Genomic DNA, 20,476 nt, shown 5'->3' with positions numbered 1-20,476 from the left:
CCAATAGAACATAAGATCACATTTCCATCAGGGAGAGTACATCAGAATAAAGTACATGCCTATCCAAATGGATGAAGTTGCATACAAAATGAAGTTACCTTGATGCTGTCCTGGAATTGAGGAGAGATATCTTCATCAAAATTCTCAGAAATTTGAAATACATTACAAGACTCATCCCCTTCCATCACTATCACCAAGAAATATTGCAACAGGACAAGTAGGCAACTGCAACAAGGCGCAGAGCAATATCATCAGATATTGCCAAAATATAACAAACAAAAAAACAAGATAAATTAATTATGGAAACATACCTGTATGTTTACAATGAACACTTTCCCATTTGCTTTCACTTTGGGAAGCTCAAGATGCTGGGCAACGTGATGTATCTTTTTGGGGCATACAAACACATCAACACCTATTGGAGTATATGGACTGTAGTTCAGAGCAGTTGACTTTCGTTATCTCTGGATGGTAGACCAACAGAAAATAATATTATCATTAGGAAGGTAGAACAGAATAATTAGTTGCAAATGTCTAAATTCAGTTAAGGTTGGTTTTGACAAACCAAAGTCATACTTGAAATAGTTCTCGCCATGGAATTTAAAAGTTGAGGGTGGAATCTAAGACCAAGATCCTGAAGCCAACTTCTCTACTCTACAACATGGAATGATATATCCGGGTTTAGGCCGATACAGATTGACCTATGGATATATCATTGAAATGTTCAGTAATATACATGTACATCAATCCCAATATTCTAAGTTCTCTTTCTATTAAAAAAATTTGAATTATTTGAATGCTTACATTGTTCAATGGTTTCTTCTGCATCACATGATCTCTTTTTAAAAGAAAGTCTGCAAACAGCTGATGGCTAACACACAGAATTGTAAGCCATACATCAAATTTGATGTCCGAAAGATTTTGTCTGTAAGTCAAGTTGATTAATCATTATAAAACAGGAAAGGCTTGTTAAATAGGGTTGTCACAAATTATCGAAGTGCACATAATCATACAAGATCAAACATCATTGGTTGGAAATTATAGAAGCCCTTCTTCTCAAACCTGCTAATGATGTCACCAACCTGCAACAAACATGAACCTCTCAGAAAATTTGAAAACTTTCACATAATTAAACAATACGCACGAATTGGATTAAAATAGTTTATTGGATTCTGTGTAAGAAAAAAACTATGGCCGAAGTTACAAAGGACGGCCTTTGTTCACCCACTTCACACATCCACAGATAATTAAAACGCAAGATTATGCATGTAAAATCCAACCACTACATACTACAAATATTAAAACTTGATGCATGTAAATAAAAACCTAAAATCCCAGCTCAGAATTGTTAAAATTTGCTTGCTCCCCAGTCCACCCAAAAGAAAACCAACCCCTTCAATTCCTAGGTTTTCCCACCAACCAAACACCATACCAGTAACACTTACTATGAAATTCATAAACAAAAAAAAGAACTTAGGCAAACCCACTCAAACACAGATAAGATTTTGCCCAGTAACTAATTAATTACTGTTTTTGCCAGCTCAGAATTATTGTTTTATCTCTCTTTTGCCAGTAACTAATTAATTAAAAGGCTAAAACTAGTTGAAGGTGTCTTCCCCTTCATTCCAGAATTGGAATAAACAATTATGTATGCTTCTTTTGACATCACCAAAGCCATAAGGATTATGCATATCTACATTGCAAGCCTCCAAAATTAGGTGTACAAAATTTCAACCAAAATTTTCTTTGAATCTGTTGAAGAAGGTTTCGTTGGCCCGTACTATTACCTCCTCCTCAATATCAAACTCATTCACATAGTCTAAAGTAGCGACTACCCCTACAGTGCTATTCCACTTGTACAGTCAAAATATTTAAATAAATAAAAAATTATAGGCATGTAGTTGCAGAGCAGAAGATGCAAGGATTTTCTAAGTGACTTTATTAGACAGTAACATTAGGCTTCTAATACTAGAAAGAAATCAATAAAGCAGAAAGGCATGGGTGAGCAAGGCCCAATTTTCCCATCTTATACTATTGCTCTGTCTCTCTTCTCTTCTTTTGCTCTCTCCGTGAAATTACAACATGGCAACCCGTTCGCACAATTCTCTATCTGTATTTTTATCTGTAAATTTGAATGCGTTTGTTTTTCTTCTTTGTGAAAATTTGGTTTTGTTTTGTTGATTGTACAGCGGTGGCAAGATCCTTGCTTCAGGTGGCAGCGAGAAGAGGTTGCTTCCCCTCTCAGAGTTGTTCAGATCCAAGGATTGGTAACTCTTCATGATTCGCGTCTTTTCTCTGTTTTGCTGCTAGTAAATTTTTGGAAAACTATGCATGCCTAAGTTGATTATAACTATGGACACGACCTGCCCAGGCCACCTAGATCCTCCCAGGCCGCCTAGATCCGCTCAGGCCGCCTAGGCGCCGCCTAGATCCTTCCAGGCCGCCTAGATCCTTCCTGGCCACAATGGCGCCGCCTAGATCCTTCCAGGCCGCCAAGGCACCACCTAGATCCTTCCAGACCGCCTAGGCGCCGCCTAACTCCCTGGCGTCGGTGTCCTCCCGCCTAGTGCCTAGGCCGATTTTTCGAACACTGCTCGAAACCTGGCACGGGCTTGCTCTGTGCCCTAGACGTTCGTAGTGACGAGTTCGAGTCCTCTATCCGTGGCTACCATGGCGTCCAATTTACGTATGTTTCTTCTTCTTTTTTCCAAATGTACGTATGTTTCTGATTTTGCAATTTTTTTGTTTGTTTACATGGAAAAGGATTATCAGAGCTAAACTCTGATACATTAAAAAGTATAGCCGACCGGCTATACCTTTAAAATATTCAAATATATTTAAAAAGTATAGCCGCACGGCTATGCCTCTAAAACTAGTGTTACAGGTACACCATCTTGCCATTTCCTACAATAACAACTTTGGACACTTACAAGTATGTTTTTCTTAAATGGTGTTGAGTAGAAGTGTTGATCAATGCTTGAAGCTCCCTTTAAGAACCTTTGAGCAGAAAATATAAGCAGTTCTTAGATCTAAGTTGAAAATGATTAGCTGCCATTGAATTTAGTCCACGCGTTTTTGGTTTTAGACGTAAGTCTTTTGACTTTTATTACCTTTTTGTTGTGTCGATTTACCCATTCGGGTACATAAGTAAAACACATTGAAAATCTAAATTTAATGCATTATTTCCTCGTAATTGAATTTCTTAATTTAAATTTTCAATTCTTTCCTTGGTAATATTTACCTAATATATGGATAAAATTTAATTTAATTCATGACAGTGAAAATCCACATATTATACCAATTACTCACGCAAACACCCACATGAAATTATGTACCTAACATACAGGCAAAGAGTGTTATTATGAGCAATGGAAAAAAAAACTTAGTGATAAATCATGTTATCTATAAGTCAAGAACATAAATTAAAAGACTACCTATAAGTTAGAAACATAAATAAGAAGACAACCTATAATTTATACACAAAAATAGACAAATAAAAATTGTATGCTATCTATTAAAAAAAATGGTACATAAAATACTATTATATGTTGTCAAAAATATGAAAAATACATATATATACCTACACCATATGATAATATGTCTACAAGAGTATGTAATATACCTCTACCATAGGCTGAACAAAAATAAAATTTGTTACCAATAAGTCATGTGCTAAATGATGTGCTACTGTATTTGCTTCCCCAAAAACATGTAAAATAAAGGCTCGAGCAAATTGAGCCAAAATAGACATGCAATCATCCACCAAGCACCCTGCTATGCCAAATGAATTTCAAGAGACTTTTCGTATCTTACATCAAAATTGACATCAAAATGGTCCCCAAGAAAAAGGAATTGCTTGCTGCAATGAAGGCTGCTGATGTGAAGAAGAAGTGGGAGAACAGCTCTTGGGGTATGAAACTGATTGTTCATAAGAGAAGTGCATCTTAGGAAATATCATGATATTTAGTTTACATTTTTGCCACAGATTTTCTTTTGGAAGCTTTATGTTTGGCACAGTGAGGGAGGGGTGCGAGAGGTGGGTTGGCACATTGCGGCCGGCACATCAGGTTGGAAGGAGAAGGAGATAGAGATTTTTATTTAAATGCTCTCTAGGATGTGTTTGCAATATTTTCCTTTTCTATTCAATGACAAACATTATAAATTGATAAATATTATCACATAAATTACTATTACCCAATTCAAGGCATAAGGGGCAACATTGAAACAAAAAAATAATTTTAAAATAAAAATAAAAATACATTAGAAAATATTAACAAAGGAATGTAATCCTATGTGGCACAAAAGTCAAAGGACTTGTATCAAAGTTGCCAAATCCGAGACTATAGAATAGTACAGCACCACCACGTCAGCTGGTACTATTCCCATTCAAAGTTTGCCTTGTGTCATTTTTTAGAAAAAAGTTATAGCTTATTTACAGTTGAATTTGAAGTTACTGTTTTAGCCTTCAAAACACTAAAAAACTCGGCAAACTATTTTAGCCTTCGAAACACTTCAAATTCGGCAAAATCCATCCACCGCCATTCTGCCTCTCCTCCCACCAACCCCTCCCTCTCTCTCTCTCTTCCTCTTTGTTTCTCTTCTTCCTTCCATACAAGGAATATAAGTTGATACCCATAAGTTGACTGGGGTTCAATTGGACATGCATCCATTAATGTAATTGAAGACAAGAGAGGAGAGAGAAACTGAGAGGAAGGAAGGCAAATAGAGGGATGTGGCGGCCACCAGTGGAGGTAATGCTAGGTTCGAGGTGGGTTGTGGTTGGTTGCTGTAAAATCATCTATTTCTTCGATTTTTTTAATTCTTTTTTAAGGGAGATGAGATATGAGGAAATTGAACAATTGAGATTATGATTACGATGCTGCTGTTAAGGAAGAAAAATGAAAATAATTGAAAATGAAAACAAACACCATATGTAAAATAAGATTGTCGTTTGTACATGAGAGAGATGGACGGAGGAATAGAAATAGAGGAGGAGGTGGCGGCGGCGGCCAAAGGTAATTGCATCTGGGTTGGGGTGGGAGAGTTCATTCTTTTTTTCGTTTTTTAAATTTCATTTTAAAGGGTAAAATCGGATGTCAAAGTCTAGCTGTCCAAAAAGTTTTTATTTTCCTTAAAAAATGACACATGTTAAATTTTAAAAGGGAGTATCACCAGTTGACGTGGTGGTATAGTACTATTCTATAATCTCTCCAACTTCTCAATGAAAATTTGGATTTATATCAACTTTTCTAAAAATATAACATCCTAGTTAGTATACATATATCATTTCACCAGCTGTTGAAACAAAACTAGAGATTTTTTCCTTATTGTTGAGGCCCAAAATGTCAAGAGAAGCCCAAAAATATTCAAAGCCCAATATAACGTCCAAAAGTTGTCACATGTTAATCCAAGCTGTATTTCAGGAATTTATTCCCAAATGAATATACAATTATTTTTTTTATATATGATCAAATAGTGTGCATGTCATGCCAAGCAAATGTCAAATAACTATGTGCAAGATAATACATTTTTCAATGTTAAACCACCAAACACGCTTAAGTAGGCCCACGCTAGAAACATGCATGGGGCTTGCTGCAGCAGATTGTGGTGTAGATGGTTACAAGTGTCTACAAGGCCTGTTGAGGGGTCAAAGAGTGGAAATTTTGATCTGCTTGGGGGCACCAAAACTTAGGCCCATTTTCATGAGCCCAATTACACGAGTAAGCAGAAAGAACAACCAGCCTCTTCTACCAGCATCAAAGCCAGAGCTACCCACGTCTTTTCCACAAGCATTAAAACCTAGCTTCTACCATCTCACCATCCATCATTAAAAACTATATTTAACACTCAACCGCCAAAGTCTTACCTGCCAGTATTAAAGGCCAAAGACTTATCTTTGCTACTCCTCCAGCACCTATAAATGGGAGGCATTGGTTACCGAGAAATTGAGTATCGACTCAAAACTTGGCAAAAAAGAAAAAGAAAAAGAGTATCGACTCAATTTATGCATAATATTTTGAGTGCAGAGATTTATGATAATAAATAATGAGGCTCGTTCGAGTTTATGCTTAACAAACAAGACCTTAAATTGTGTATATTGTAATTAAATTGGGTATGAGGAGTCATATGACCTTGAAAGATACGCAGATGAAGGAACTGATTTGCAATGAATAATCAGGCACTAGCTAGTAGCAACGTCCTTATTCATATTCTAGTATTACATTATGAATGTCCCATTCACTAGCGGCTAGACTTTTATTTAATCAGGCACTAGCTGCTAGACTATTTACATTATAATCAGGCACTAGTGCCTAGACTTTTTTTTTTTTTTTATTTATAAAAAAGCGTATAGCAGCTTGGCTATATCCTTTTCTACATTAGAGTATATTATATTTTTTTTAACGAGTATAGCCGAACGGCTTTACTTTTTTTCTTTTTCTTTTTTATGAGTATAGCTGCTCGGCTGTATTCTTTTTTAATTTTTTATTTTCATTTTTCTATACGCATGGCTATACTCTTTAAATATACAAATTTTTTTTTTTCAGATCTTGGGGCTAAAATACCACTTTAGCTCATTCTGCTAGAGTTATTTCTTCAATTATTTTGGGCAAACCCATAAATACAATAACAAAAGGGATCCACCAACTTTTTGTGGATCAAAGAATGTTGAATTTCAGAGTATAAAATTTCTTGAATGCGTTTTGAATCTAAATTTCCATGTCCTAAAAAAAGTCTTCATGGTATTTACTCTTTTGAACCCCTTCCTTCTAGGGTTAGAGTCTGAGAAATATATGTGGAAGAGGGAAAGAGACTCAACTCACGACTACTACTCAATCTCACTCAAATACATAAAGAAGGATATATATATATATATATATATATATATATATATATATTTAAGTAGTATAGCCGCGCGGTTATACTTTGTATACTTTGTAAATATATTTGAATATTTACTGATATACACCATAAGGTCCAATGTATTGATACTTTTTTAAAACTATCTATAACTATACACCTTAAGGTCCAATATGTATCTACTGATAATATATCTTGCTTTGGTTACTGCAGTTCAATAATTTGCTTAGATAACAATCTGAAATTAAAGTCAATTTCATCCCCCTGGAAAGCATGGTAAAACAAATGTTAGCAAGCAAAGCATGAAAAAGCCACATAGTACCTGGAGAGTCTTAGGAACTGATGGTAACTCCATGTGAGTAACCAAGTGATCAAAGAAAGATACTCTTATGAGAGCATATAATTCCAATGTTGAGGTGTTCCCAAGGACCAACCACCATGCTTCGTTTTCACCTGTAAAAGAGAATCTGAAGCTCAGTTTGGTTCTTATTACTAGTTTAGAACAAGAAGAAGTTTTAACCTTAGGGAAACGCGGGGTAAACACTCTTAATTTGTTTTGCCTGAAATTGGTGTTCACCGGTGTGATGTCTAAAGAGCGAGACTTTCCGCTGTCCTTCTGCTGAAGTTTTAATTTCACTTTGATACATGGAAAAGGCTGCATATCCTAGAAGAACAAAATATTCTAGATGCAATGCCTACTGAAATCAGTGAACATGCCTGAAAGCAAATAACTGACTTGTATTTCAATAACCTACCCAGCCCAGTCAAAAAGTTGTCCATTCATGTTAAATCTTGACCTGTGGGTTAGTCAGCCATGTGTCAACTATCTTAGAAGTCTGTACCTGATACAATTTTGAAGCAGGAAAATTTCCAATCATGGTCTGCAAAGTTGCCTTGGGGAGATACAATAGTTGCTGTACGCTGAATATTCCTCCTTTGCTTAGCGAGTCAGCAAGTTCAACATTCATGCATGGCATCATATCCACAAGGAAGAATCCCCATCAAACCATAAACCCTGAAAAGAACCCGAAAGAAATGAGAAGAGGCTAGGAGGTGAAAACTCTACTTTCTTAAGGAACAAATCATCCGAGTCAAAGAGTAATTGTTAAAAATAAATAATTAGATAAATCAAAGCTTCACCTTTTTCAGAAACAGTTACTGTACCATTTAAGGGCAAGCAGCACATTGTCCTTGCAGACAAAAATATAAATGGCTAAATTCCAAAGTGGCCCTTCTAACAACACTTTAATGAGTAGGTCATAATTTATCATGCTTTAGGGGTCTCTGAAGGTCTGGTTAACTCACATCCAACCCTTCCTCAGGCCAGATAAATCTACATGAGAATTGAGCATGGTATTACCTGGACAAGAAAAAGCTGAGAACTTCAGGTTCAGTATTGTCCAAGCCAGCCATGGTAAGCTGGATTAAACATCTGTAGAAAACTATGCTCATGTAAGATCTTGTACAGGCTTAATAAATCAAATACTAAGGACAGTAATCAAAACCAAAGGCTTTTAACTTGTGTCTTCACCACCATATTTAAGTACAAGAGGATCATCAGTTGCAACTGTTGATTATAGAGGGAGAAAACCATCAGTTGCAAATATTTATTTCTTTCAATTTTTTATTCGATATAGTCATGTGTGACCAAAACCATCAGTTGCAATATATCTGCGATTGATATTGGAAATTAACATATCTCTTACCTTAATAATGACCAGATGATGACCCGGAAGGTTTACACCCCATGACCTGGAGGTTCCTCCGCTCCCGAGAGAGACAAAGCTTCCCCATCTTATACTATTGCTCTGTCTCTCTTCTCTTCTATTGCTTTCTCCGTGAAATTACAACATGGCAACCCGTAAGTATACAATTCTCTTTCTGTATTTTTATCTGTAAATTTGAATGCTTTTGTTTTTCTTCTTTGTGAAAATTTGGTTTTGTTTTGTTGATTGTACAGCGGTGGCAAGATCCTTTCTTCAGGTGGCAGCGACACAGGAGGTTGCTTCCCCTCTCAGAGTTGTTCAGATCGAAGGATTGGTAACTCTCCATGATTCTCGTCTTTTCTCTGTTTTGCTGCTTGTAAATTTTTGGAGAACTATGGATGCCTAAGTTGATTATAACTATGGACACGATCCTTCCAGGCCGCCTAGGAGCCGCCTAGACCCTTCCAGGCCGCCTGGGCGCCGCCTAACTCCCTGCGTTGGTGTCCTCCCGCCTAGTGCCTAGGCCGATTTTTCGAACACTGCTCGAAACCTGGAACGGGCTTGCTCTGTGCCCTAGACTTTCGTAGTGACGAGTTCAACTCCTCTATCCGTGGCTACCATGGCGTCCAATTTACGTATGTTTCTAATTTTGCAATTTTTTTGTTTGTCTATCAGAGTTAGACCCTGGATATATTAAAGAGTATAGCCGGCCGGCTATACCTTTAAAATATTCAAATAGTCATGTTATTTTAGTGTTTAGGGCAAAAATACCACTTTTGCTAATTAGGATAGAGTAATTTCTTCAATTATTTTATTTATACCAGTGATATTGGGAAATGAGAATTTAAATTCTTTCCGATACCTCTCATTCTAATGATTTCCAACTATTAACCCATTAGGCAAGAATAAAAAATGGATTTTATTTTTAAGAAACTAGCCTCTTCACACGAGCTTCCGCGCCTGCCAGAGGCTTTTCTTAAAAAAATAAAATAAAATTATTTTAGAAGTAAAAAAGATAATGAGTAGTTGTGTTTCATAAAAATAAAACATCTGATCTTGTTTTTAATTTTTTTAATACGAAAAAATGTGAATTTACCAAATTATCTTCATTTAATTAATAATTTCAATTCTTAATGTTTGAATTAACCAATGGCATTTTCTGACATTTTGAATGTTTTCATTCTCTGCTTTTGCTTTATATATATAGATAATACAAGTTAAACCCATAAATACAACAACAAAAAATAGGGACCCACCAACATTTTGGTGATAAAAGAATTTTGAATTTCATAGTATAAAATTGCTTGTATACAAATTTACTTTTTAAAATGTATCCATCGTAATTATGAACTAATCCCAATGACAACCTTTTTCTCATTGCACTTGACAACCCTACTGTTCTACTATAAGATACATTAGTTCGCGTTGTATTCTCTACTCATGAAAAATTGGACATAAAACAATCTAATGAGACAACGAAAAAAAGTGTTTTGAAATCAATTGAAGGTATCAGAGGTCATATGGGATAGATAGATATATATATATATATATTAACTATTCTAAATGAGATTTCAAATAAGGTGTTAGATAGAAGTAGCATCTCATTCTTATATATACCATACTAACGTGCATTTGAAATTCCCAATGTTAAAAGGGGAGAAAAGTGCAGTACCTCTCTTGTATCTTGCAAGCATAGGAGATCCAACCTTTCATGAGGACGCAGGTTTGATAAAGAAGCAAGCTGCATTCAATCATACATTAATAACGGCAATCACAGCCCAAAATATACTCAATTTTAATAAAGAGAAAAATAAAGTTACCTAGAAGCAGAAACACTCGTAAAGGCATCATCGCTTCCACGCCGAGAAGTCTCTCAAGTCGTCTTCGATTTGTAAAGAAACATTATCATACATCAAAAGGGCACATAGGTATACTGAACACAAGAATAGGGGAAGAAACCATTCTTATGTACACTGACATTACATATAGACTGAATTTGAATGGCTTGAATAAAGACAAATTGTCACAAGTAAATAAGATATGTTGATCTAGAGATAAATATCCTCCCCAAATGTTCCAAGCAGAAGCTTCCTAAAGATGAAATCTGAATATGACAGACATTTCAGTGGAACAAAGGGTTTAACCTAATAAAATTAATATTTCATTTCCAACGATTACAACTGACCACCAAAATGAAACATGCAATCTCAGTCTGGCAGTAATATTCACCCAAAATAATGGAAAATCTTATTCAGGATACTCTGAATGGTCATCCAAATACCTATTATAGATGATTGAGAAATTTAACTTATGGAGATAACCCATTAAAAAAAACAACTAAGAAGGTAAATTCCGAGTTCATTCAATTGATGTCATTCCTGAGCAGTTTACGTTGACGTGCTGCTCTTTTACCCTGCCCTATCCACAACCGAGCGTACTCTGCTGCATTATGTGTCAATTCTTGCAACTGGACAGAAATAGTAGTTAAACCATATAGGCGCAACCACTATAAGGGGGAAAAACATGGAAGAACTCTGTCCTGCATCTTCCTACAGTGATGCATGTTACACTTCAGGCTATTAAGACATTAGCTACAGGGCCTTATAGCAAACCAAATTGTCATGAACTTACGTCTGCTCTCTCTCTAGACCCTTCTGGTGGATATATGTCATGTACCCCATATGGTACCTGAGGAGCAGATCAAAAGACAAATATATTGAACAAGAGCAGTAATTATAGATCAAATGAATGGCTAGACATCTCATAAGACCACTCACCCATCTTGGCCCCAAGATCGAATTATACGAAACCGTTGGCGACTTTCAATATGATGAAATAGTATTATTATAACTGTGAATGAATCATAAAAAAAAAAATCATAACTTCAAACAAAATGCATTATGACATGGAAATATTTATCATAGATAAGCCTATTAGTTAATTTGCAACCTCGGGTGTATAAATAAAGACCAAAAATAAAGGATAATTGTTCATTAAATGAAAAGTAGATCAATTTTAGCATTCATAATGCATTAAAACAATGTAAACAGAGCGCAAAAGTACAGATTGAAGTAAAAGGCACTTGTATCTAACCTCTAAATAGAAACGTCCATCTGGGAGTGGTTCACACATACATAAATAATAATTTTTTTCTTTAAAAGGAGGAAGCATGGTAGTGGAGTTTACAAATGACATTCTGCATACTAGAAAATTAAGAAGGAAAGGAGGAGGATGAAAGACCTACTTGGTAATTCCCACTTCACAAGAAAAATCAGCTATTGAACCTGTCGAAGAATCAATGATAACTTACAAAATTAAAAAAACAAGCAACAATCAGTGAAACTTATACTCTGGGTCAAACTTTATATGCCTTAAGAAAGTTAAAAGGGATAGAAAGGGACCAGTGACTGTAATCTACAATTCCCATCCGACAGTTGCCTTCCATTATCGTCCTTACCCGTTGTTTAAGTGACAAGGTACAAGCAAAAATCTATGAATATTCAATAAAAACAACAAAACACATGGATCACATGGACTGTAGAAAAGTACCAAGTAGGCATACAAAACTTGCTAGATAAGTTTGTCAACATAGTTATTTTGCAGCAAATGCACTTCTACGTTTAGATATTTTATGAACGTCATATGTGAAAAATATAAACTTCTAACCAACTTACCATAAGTCTATACCGAGGTTAAAAAACATGTAGCAAAAACTTCTGAAACAGGAAGACACCATCCGTTACAAAGAGTGGCATCAAATCAACACCAAAGTTTGTCATTGCATCATTCTCCAACTTCATTTCGGCAAATTCCTCTTGGAAGTTCTTTTGTATAATGCCGTTAAGTGTCACACTGGCAAAAACAAAAAGAAGATTTTGAAGGTAGACCACAGAACTGAAGCAAACAATCTTGGTAAATTCTGAAAGCTATAACACTAATTAAGCACAAAAAATTAGCAAGCACATATCATGCTGACAAACCTAAAATATATGCCTAGCATTGAATGCATGATGGAAATAAAAGTTTGAATGGCCCCACCAAAATGATTTCCTAAATTCATATTTATAGATTAGTAATTTCATATTACTTAGATTTTTTTTTTTTTTTTTTTTCCAAAATCTAGAACCACAAATCCATTAATTGTTATACTCTGTAAAAGGGAGAATGCCATACTCAATCTATAATAGGTGGAACTCCTGGGGGATGTGCAACCATGCCCATTACAAACAGCATAGGTATAGAAAACCATAAAGCAATAATTCTGATGTCAAATAATACAAGCATCTCATTCAATTATTATAAGCATATGTTCTTGGACTAATGAAAAGAACTGTTCGGCACAAAGGACAAACTCAATTAAATAGAATCAGTAACAGCAAAACACTCACCTCGATCCATTGACTGAAATAGGCATGAAATGCCCACAAGGAGTTGTGACAGGTTCATATGGTAATTTCAAGCATAGTGTGCAATCAAAGTCATCACTGCGTTCTCATTTTCTATGGCTTCTCCTTCCTGTGAAATTAGCTTGTATTCTCTCTAAATTCTGAAGAGGATTGCTACAGAATACCACACAACAAATAAAATAATATAACATTTTAGAAATTCACAAACCGAATATCATAGCCAGCTGGTATTAAACAATATATACTTAATATCTATGTTTTGTTAAATAAACGTAACTCCAGTAAACAAATTACTCAATTTCTTCCTGGTTTCCCGACATTTTCTCAGCAACCAAACAAGAGAAACCACACTCACCGAAATGTAGTCGTCCACGTCACCAGGCACGTCTGTGTCGAACCCCGAGGACGAAGGCTTTGCCTCCATTGAGAGAGCCCAACCAATCGAATCAACGCAGCAGAAGAAACCGAAGAAAAAAATTGAAGCTTGAGTTGAGAGAGAGCCTCAAGACCGAGTTTTTTATGCTTGGAATGGAAGCGCTGGCTGTGACTGCGAGTGCAAGCTTCGTGTTCGTTTCTCTGTCCCTTCATTTCACTTGCCGACAACATCCTCTGCGAGTTTCGTGTTGGTTCGGAATATATTTAAAGCGTATAGCCGACCGGCTATACTGTTAAAATATTCGGAAATATTAAAAGAGTCTAGCCGACCGGCTATACCGTTAAAATATTCGAATATAACGTATAGCCGAGCGGCTATACGATTAAAATATTCGAATATGCTTAGAGCGTATAGCCGCGCGGCTATACTGTTTAAACATTCTAATATGCTTCAAAAGTATCGCCGAGCGGCTATACCGTTATCGAATATACTTAGAGAGTATAGCCGGACGGCTATACCATGAGTATAGCCGATCGGCTATACCATGAGTATAGCCGATCGGCTATACCGTAAAAAAAAATTCGAATATACTTCAAGCGTATAGCCGCGCGGCTATCCGTCAAGATATTCCGCGGCTATACTATTAAAATATTCGAATATGCTCACAACGTATAGCCACTCGGCTATACTCTTTAAGTATATTCGAATATTTTAAAAGTATAGCCATACGGCTAGACTCTTCAAATATTTCTCCAACAATATTCGAATATTTGAACAGTAAGGGGCAAAACGTCTCTATCTGTCTGTCTCTGGTGTTTCTCTTTAAACGTCAAACAAGAAGCAGCAAAGTCATAGCCCTCCGCCTGCTGTGAGTCTGTGACTGTTGGCTTGGATTTATTGAACTTGTTTGAAATTGAAACCAGCCATGACAAAAGTGAAAGGACATATACATAGAACAGAGAGTAGAGGGAAGCCTCAGCTGTGCAAATTGCACGCGAAGAAAAGAAGAATGGAATTGGAGAGAAGGTCCACGCCATCTTTCTTTGATCTCTTCTCTGCACTCCTAAAACTAATACCAGTTTTTTTATGTCCCCACTTTGACCAGACAACACACCATGCTGCTGCAGATGGAAAGAATTAAATGGTTCCATTTGTCCCCTTCTCTAACTTGTAAGTAGTTGTTCATGGGATGGGATCGATTACCTCTTTCCTCCATCAGCAACAAAACTAGTTGAAGCAAGTAACTAATTAATTAAAAGGCTAAAAACTAGTTGAAGGTGTCTTCCCCTTCATTCCAGAACTGGAATAAACAATTATGTACGCTTCTTTTGACATCACTAAGCCATAAGGATGATGCATATCTACACTACAAGCTTCCAAAATAAGGTGTACAAAATTTCAACCAAAATTTTCTTTGAATCTGTTGAAGAAGATTCCATTGGCCCATACTATTACCTCCTCCTCACTATCAAACTCATTCACATAGTCTAAAGTAGTGTCCACCCTACAGTGCTATTCCACTTGTACAGTCAAAATATTTAAATAAATAAAAAAGTTTATAGGCATGTAGTTGCAGAGCAGAAGATGTAAGGATTTTCTATGTGACTTTATTAGACAGTAACATTAGGCTTCTAGTACTAAAAAGAAATCAATAAGCATGGGTGAGCAATGCCAATGCGCCTCCTGCTAGAAACCTTTGTTAATATAGGAACCAAATGAAAAAGATACCACACAAATTTTGCATTACCTTAATAATGACCAGATGATGACGTGGAAGGTTTACACCCCATGCCAATGTGCTGGTACAAACCAATACCTATAATTTAATACATATGCCTGATCAGTATATAGAGTTAGAAAATGATCTTTTTTATGTTCTCTTTTCCTAATGTGTTTTTCAGGAAAGACTCATGTTGTTTGCAAAAAGCTCCTCAACCAGAGATCTATCTTCCTCATTCAGACCGGCATGGTGGAATCCAATGCCAAACGGCAAGGTGTGCCTCAGGTTAAAGAACCATCTGCTGGGCTTCTTCTGGCATATTATGTAACAGTCTTGGATGTTCATCTAAGGTTGCGAACTTCAATAACAGAAAAGCACAACAACAAAAAAGAATCAACGCAGCAGCCGAAACCGAAGAAAAAATATCGAAGCTTGAGTTGAGAGAGAGGCTCAAGACCGAGTATTTCAATTTTGTAGATTGGACTGCGAGTGCATGCTTCGTCTTCGTTTCTCTGTCTCTTCATATCACTCACGCACCACATTCCTCTGCGAGTGCAAGCTTCGTTTGTCTTCATTTGTAAAAAAAAGGACACGACCCGCCCAGGCCGCCTAGATCCTCCCAGGCCTCCTAGGCGCCGCCTAGATCCACCCAGGCCTCCTAGGCGCCGCCTAGATTTCCCCAGGCCGCCTAGATCCTCCCAGACCGCCTAGGCGCCGCCTAACTCCTTAGCGTCAGTGTCCTCCCGCCTAGCGCCTAAGCCCATTTTTCGAAACTGCTCGAAACCTGGAACGGGCTTCCTCTGTGCCGTAGACGTTCGTAGTGACGAGTTCGAGTCCTCTATAGCCAATCAACTGATGGTTTTGGTGACGAGTTCTGTGCTCTGTGCCCGCGCGGCTATACTCTGTGAACATTCAAATTTACTGAAAGCGTATAGCCGGGCGGCTATACGTTTTAAATATTTTAATACGTGTAAATAGTTCAGCCGAACGGTTATACTTTTAAAATATTCGGATATGTCTAGCCATATGCTCTTTAAATAGATTTATTTATCGAGTATAGCCGACCGGCTATACTATTTAAAATTCAAAACTATATCATTTTCTTTTTTAAAATATAAAATTAGTTTCTTTAGGTTAATAAATAGTTTTTTTAGTGGGTAATTAATATTAATTATTTTAATTAACTCCATAAATTATATTACTTAATAAATAGTAATTAACTATATGATGAGTAATGTTTAATGGGGAATGCTAGCAACCTTCTCTCCAACCTTCTTTTTTGGACCTTCTCTCTTTTCTTTATGACATGTGTCCATTTCCTTACACTTAAAACAATGTAATTAATGCATCAAACAAGCCATCATTAGTTTTCCAATTTTACCCTTATTAAATATATTGATTTGACTGTTTTCTTTAATTTATCCAATTTTTTTTACAAACTTCTTACCACCTTGTTAAAAATTAATTAAGAAAAAACGTTTTTTTCAAAGACTCTAAAGGCAATGAGACATTCAAATAAGACTTAAAAATTAAATAAGAAAAAACGTTAGTTTTATTTTTTGTTGCCTGAAAGATTCCAAAGGGAGTAAGGAGAGACATTGGTTTAAATCTAAAATTTGGTATGCCAGAATTTTAGGTTTTTTTTTCTTCAAATAATCAAACTCCAAAGGCAGCAAGGGATATAAATAACTATAAATAAAACTATGAACTTCCTATGGAATCTGATTATTTGGGGTTTTATTGATATATATTTTTAGTTGTCACTGAAAATGCTCTTTAACTTTATTTAGTAGTATATAAAAAAATGCAATTAATGAACTTCCTTTTGAAGGAAGTATTTTTTTATGTATAAAAATGTTATCTTTCTATTGAGTGTTTTTTTAGGTCATTCTTTTGTGTTTAAAATAAATAGAAGTTTATCTCTGAAAACAATAGACATTTTCTTTTTTTTAAACTGACATTTTTTATTATTTAATTTTTTACATATGGTAAGAGAGTTGTAAAATTGTTTTTGAACAAATTGAAGGACAACATTTAATAAGGGTAAACTTGGAAAACAAATGTTAGCTTGTTGATGCATTAGTTACATTGTTTCAAGTGAAGGAAAGACACATGTCATGAGGAAAAGGGAGAAGGTCCAAAGGAGAAGGTTGCTAGCATTTCCCATGTTTAAAATTCAAATCGAATTTGAAGCCTAATTGGCTTCTACTTGGCCCAACTTCCATTTACTAATTATAGGACTACTACACTTATAAAGACTTCACTTTTTCATCTTTCTACCAATATGGGACAAAAATCCTTGAATTTCATTCAAACTTTAAACAAGTAGAACTATAAAGCATTAGCTATGATCCTTCTTGAACAAATAAGCAGTTTATCATTAACACCTACAGGTCCCTTAGTGTTGCTTGGCTGCAGGTCCCTAAAGCCAATCAACTACCACTCTCCTATCTTCTTTTGCAGTAATAAGACTCATGTAGTTGTGTGTTTTTTTTTTTTTTTTGTGGTATTATTGAGAGCAATGTTATGTGCGTGGCAAGAGATTTTCTTTTACCTTTATCCCTTTATATATACAAATAGAGATAAGATGCCTAGTATCACAAAGCCATATTGGGTATAATAGTGAATCTCCCTTAAAACAATTGTTTGGTCTGTATTAAATTACATTCGGGTACATGCAAATGTGTAGTGAGTACAAGCACGCAATGCAGCTATGCAAATGGTTTCATCTTTAGTTCTTTTTTTGAATATAAGGGATAGTCTAAATTGCAAGGGGGAGAGATATTTCTCTCACACACGCATACACTGCCAATGTGCTATGTGAATTCGAACCTGAGACCACTAGTCTGCAAGTCAAGGCCCTTTTCTACTAAACTACACCCCCTTTCATCTTTAGTTTTTACCACATAAGAAAAAAAATAAGTTACAACATGCAAGTTATGATGTGATTTACAAACCCAGTCCCTTACACTTTCTCCCCATAATTATTAATAACAATTATATTTAATGGAAGAAGCAAGAAATTTAGCACCAAAGTTCTCGATCTTTGTCCAAGTATCTGCCTCCTCCTACAGGTCTGGTACCATTCATATCAAGAGTCCATTTCTCAAACGTACACCTCAAGAAATCATAATATCCTCCATGAAGAGAGAGCATCTCTTTCTTTGCTCTGTCTTCTATCCATGGGTATGTCCGTAAATTCAATAATGAACTACTGATTGATTCCTGTAATAGAATGAAATTTTTTATAATACCCCAAGGATGACCACATTTAAAGACTTGCTCTATATCTTTTTTTATCAAATCCAAAACCAATTGGTAACGAGTGGAAATTGCATGAATCTTTTAATATTCTTAGGCAATACTTTTAATTCCCCGTCGTGGGATTCACACTCTCAATAGAATCTGTTCTGTTTAATCTCCATTAGTTAGAAACAATCTATTGGCCGCATTTTAGGAGACGTTTAAAACCTTTCTTTTAGAAATTAATCACAAGTAAATAAGCCTAAGAAGAGTATCAAGTGGAAAGGACTCAAGGAGTACCTTCTCACAGTGTCTGCATTGCTGATCAAAGCTAAGGTGTGGTGCAACAGCTTTTGTTCTTAGTTTGGCAACTTTGGCATTGATAACCCAACTATGAGTTAAGCTACTGAAAGCAGAATCACAGAAAAAAAAAATTTGCACCATTTAAAGAAAATTGATGTCCTGAAAATACCATGTGAACAAAAGTGAGAAAGGATCAATTGTTAAGAAACCTTGAATCACCATCATCTTGCATTCTCATGAGGGTCTCAATTCCTGCACAGCTACTGTGGCCAATGACTAATATATTCTTAACCTGAAGTCGGCCATGAACATTTTGATCAATTTTCAAGGTCGCTAGCTCCAGAACCCCGAATTTGGAGATGGATTTCGATTTTAAGCAAAATGCAGTTAAGTTATACATAAACACACAGGTTGAAAGAGATTCAAGAGCAAGATGACATACTTCAAGAGTATTTACTGCAAACTCAAGGGCAGCATTAGTTTCTGATGCTCCATTCTGCAAAAGACAAAGGTTGATTTGCAGGATTTGATAGTTTATATTTGAGAATTGAAAGAGCAGAAATTGTAGAATACAGATGAGCCAAATATATACCTCAAATGGGGGAACAAGGTTTGCTACATTTCTAATCATGAATGCTTCTCCAGGTTGAAAGCCTAGGATGTTAGAGGGACATACCCTAGAGTCTGCACAAGCAATCACCATGAACTGTTTTTGAACTTGTAAGTTTATTTATATGGAACTGTCCAATTTCAAGCTGAACAGAAGCAAGAAGTATTAAAAACAAGATGAAAATTAAATTTGTATAATTACCCTGGGTGCTTGAGCTTGAGCTAGAGTTTGGAAATACTCTGACTCTTTCCTGTTCAATATAGTATAATTACCATACAGACCAATATGCAATCAAGTTGTGTGTAACATTTAACTGCTACTTACAAAAATTTGTGCTTCTTAAAACTCAGAAACCTCTCTTTCATCTCACCAAACAAGTCAGGCCCATTATTAGCTTTTGACACATTTTCTCCTTCACAATTTGAACATTCATGGGCAAGTTCCATGGAATCATTTGAAGCCTCCAGCCTTCTAACTGGGTGTCTTCTGCAAAAAGACAGCCGGTCATAGCAGTTATGGTGGAGCTCTTAGTGGTATCATCATATATCTATAATATTAAAATTCAAGAGTTTCCCTAGTCATGAATTTCTGTTTTCTTTTTTGGGTGAAAATGAATTTCCTCTTTTCCATAAAGACAGATTAAATCATATTTCTTGTGATCCAGAGATTCAAACATGGAACTAAAATAATAGAGATTGTGGGTAAAAAAACAAATTAATGTAACATTTCAAGCACAAAATTCATATCAAAGAGCAATGATTGGAAGATATACTTACTTGACTGAAGGCAGTAATTCTACATGGGTTCCTTGTTCAACTTCTGCAGAATTTGTCTAGGAATTTTCACATATTAAAAAAACAAAATCTGGGTATCAGTGAGGCAACCGATTTGATAATATATATATATATATATATATTATTGAGAGCTTGAAACAAGTACCAGGTTTGAGGCAGAGGATTTTCTTCTGTAATTGCTACAGGTTGAGGAAGGTCTCAGAGCTGCCATTGTTGAAAGAATCCGACGAGCTTTTGAGCCTGCAATTGTGAAAACAAACAAAGATTCATGAGTTTAATGATATACAGGTAAGTTGGTTGGTTGGTTTCTGATAATTCTTACGGATTGGGAAGACCATCTCTGTTCGTTCCCGCCTTCACATGCGGTCGGTCCAAAAGGATGAGGTTTAAGTTCAAGAAATAATTTTTTATTTTTTTATTATAATGAAACGTGAATACAATACAGAAAAAGGCTTGAATG

At 35.8% G+C, this 20,476-nt stretch overlaps 1 protein-coding gene and 1 long non-coding RNA gene across 20 annotated transcripts; both read right to left on the bottom strand.

The window, feature by feature from the left end:
* Nucleotides 1–5,465: 5,465 nt before the first annotated feature.
* Nucleotides 5,466–13,566, bottom strand: LOC103319506 (uncharacterized). 14 transcript variants are annotated; one of them, XR_016123958.1, is made up of 9 exons: nt 13,326–13,566; nt 12,953–13,123; nt 12,239–12,416; nt 11,966–12,054; nt 11,809–11,848; nt 11,342–11,414; nt 10,385–11,252; nt 7,999–10,305; nt 6,623–7,873 (listed from the first exon to the last, which is right to left on the bottom strand). It is a non-coding gene; the product is annotated as an uncharacterized LOC103319506 (long non-coding RNA). The 14 variants fall into 14 exon arrangements; XR_016123949.1 differs by adding an exon at nt 5,466–5,914 and having other exon boundaries at nt 7,181–7,873; nt 11,342–12,054; XR_016123947.1 differs by having other exon boundaries at nt 6,623–7,311; nt 7,379–7,873; nt 11,342–12,054.
* A 4,117-nt stretch (nt 13,567–17,683) lies between these two features.
* Nucleotides 17,684–20,469, bottom strand: LOC103319505 (beta carbonic anhydrase 5, chloroplastic). 6 transcript variants are annotated; one of them, XM_008221056.3, is made up of 10 exons: nt 20,339–20,469; nt 20,162–20,256; nt 19,999–20,054; nt 19,547–19,708; nt 19,424–19,472; nt 19,205–19,318; nt 19,055–19,108; nt 18,822–18,904; nt 18,610–18,715; nt 17,779–18,291 (listed from the first exon to the last, which is right to left on the bottom strand). In XM_008221056.3, the coding sequence occupies exons 1-10, from the start codon at nt 20,352–20,354 to the stop codon at nt 18,091–18,093; spliced, it is 936 nt and encodes a 311-aa protein (XP_008219278.2). In that variant the 5' UTR covers nt 20,355–20,469; the 3' UTR covers nt 17,779–18,090. The 6 variants fall into 6 exon arrangements, with proteins under 6 accessions (XP_088903426.1, XP_088903427.1, XP_008219278.2 ...); XM_008221057.3 differs by having other exon boundaries at nt 18,610–18,712; XM_089047300.1 differs by having other exon boundaries at nt 17,684–18,291; nt 18,610–18,712; nt 18,822–19,108.
* Between the last annotated feature and the right edge of the window lie 7 nt (nt 20,470–20,476).

This window comes from Prunus mume, linkage group LG2, assembly GCF_029339155.1.
Source record: "Prunus mume cultivar Tortuosa linkage group LG2, ASM2933915v1, whole genome shotgun sequence".
In the NCBI taxonomy this organism is placed as follows: domain Eukaryota; kingdom Viridiplantae; phylum Streptophyta; class Magnoliopsida; order Rosales; family Rosaceae; genus Prunus; species Prunus mume.
The sequence above is the reverse complement of the archived record's forward strand: the minus strand, read 5'-3'. Positions and strand labels throughout refer to the sequence as shown.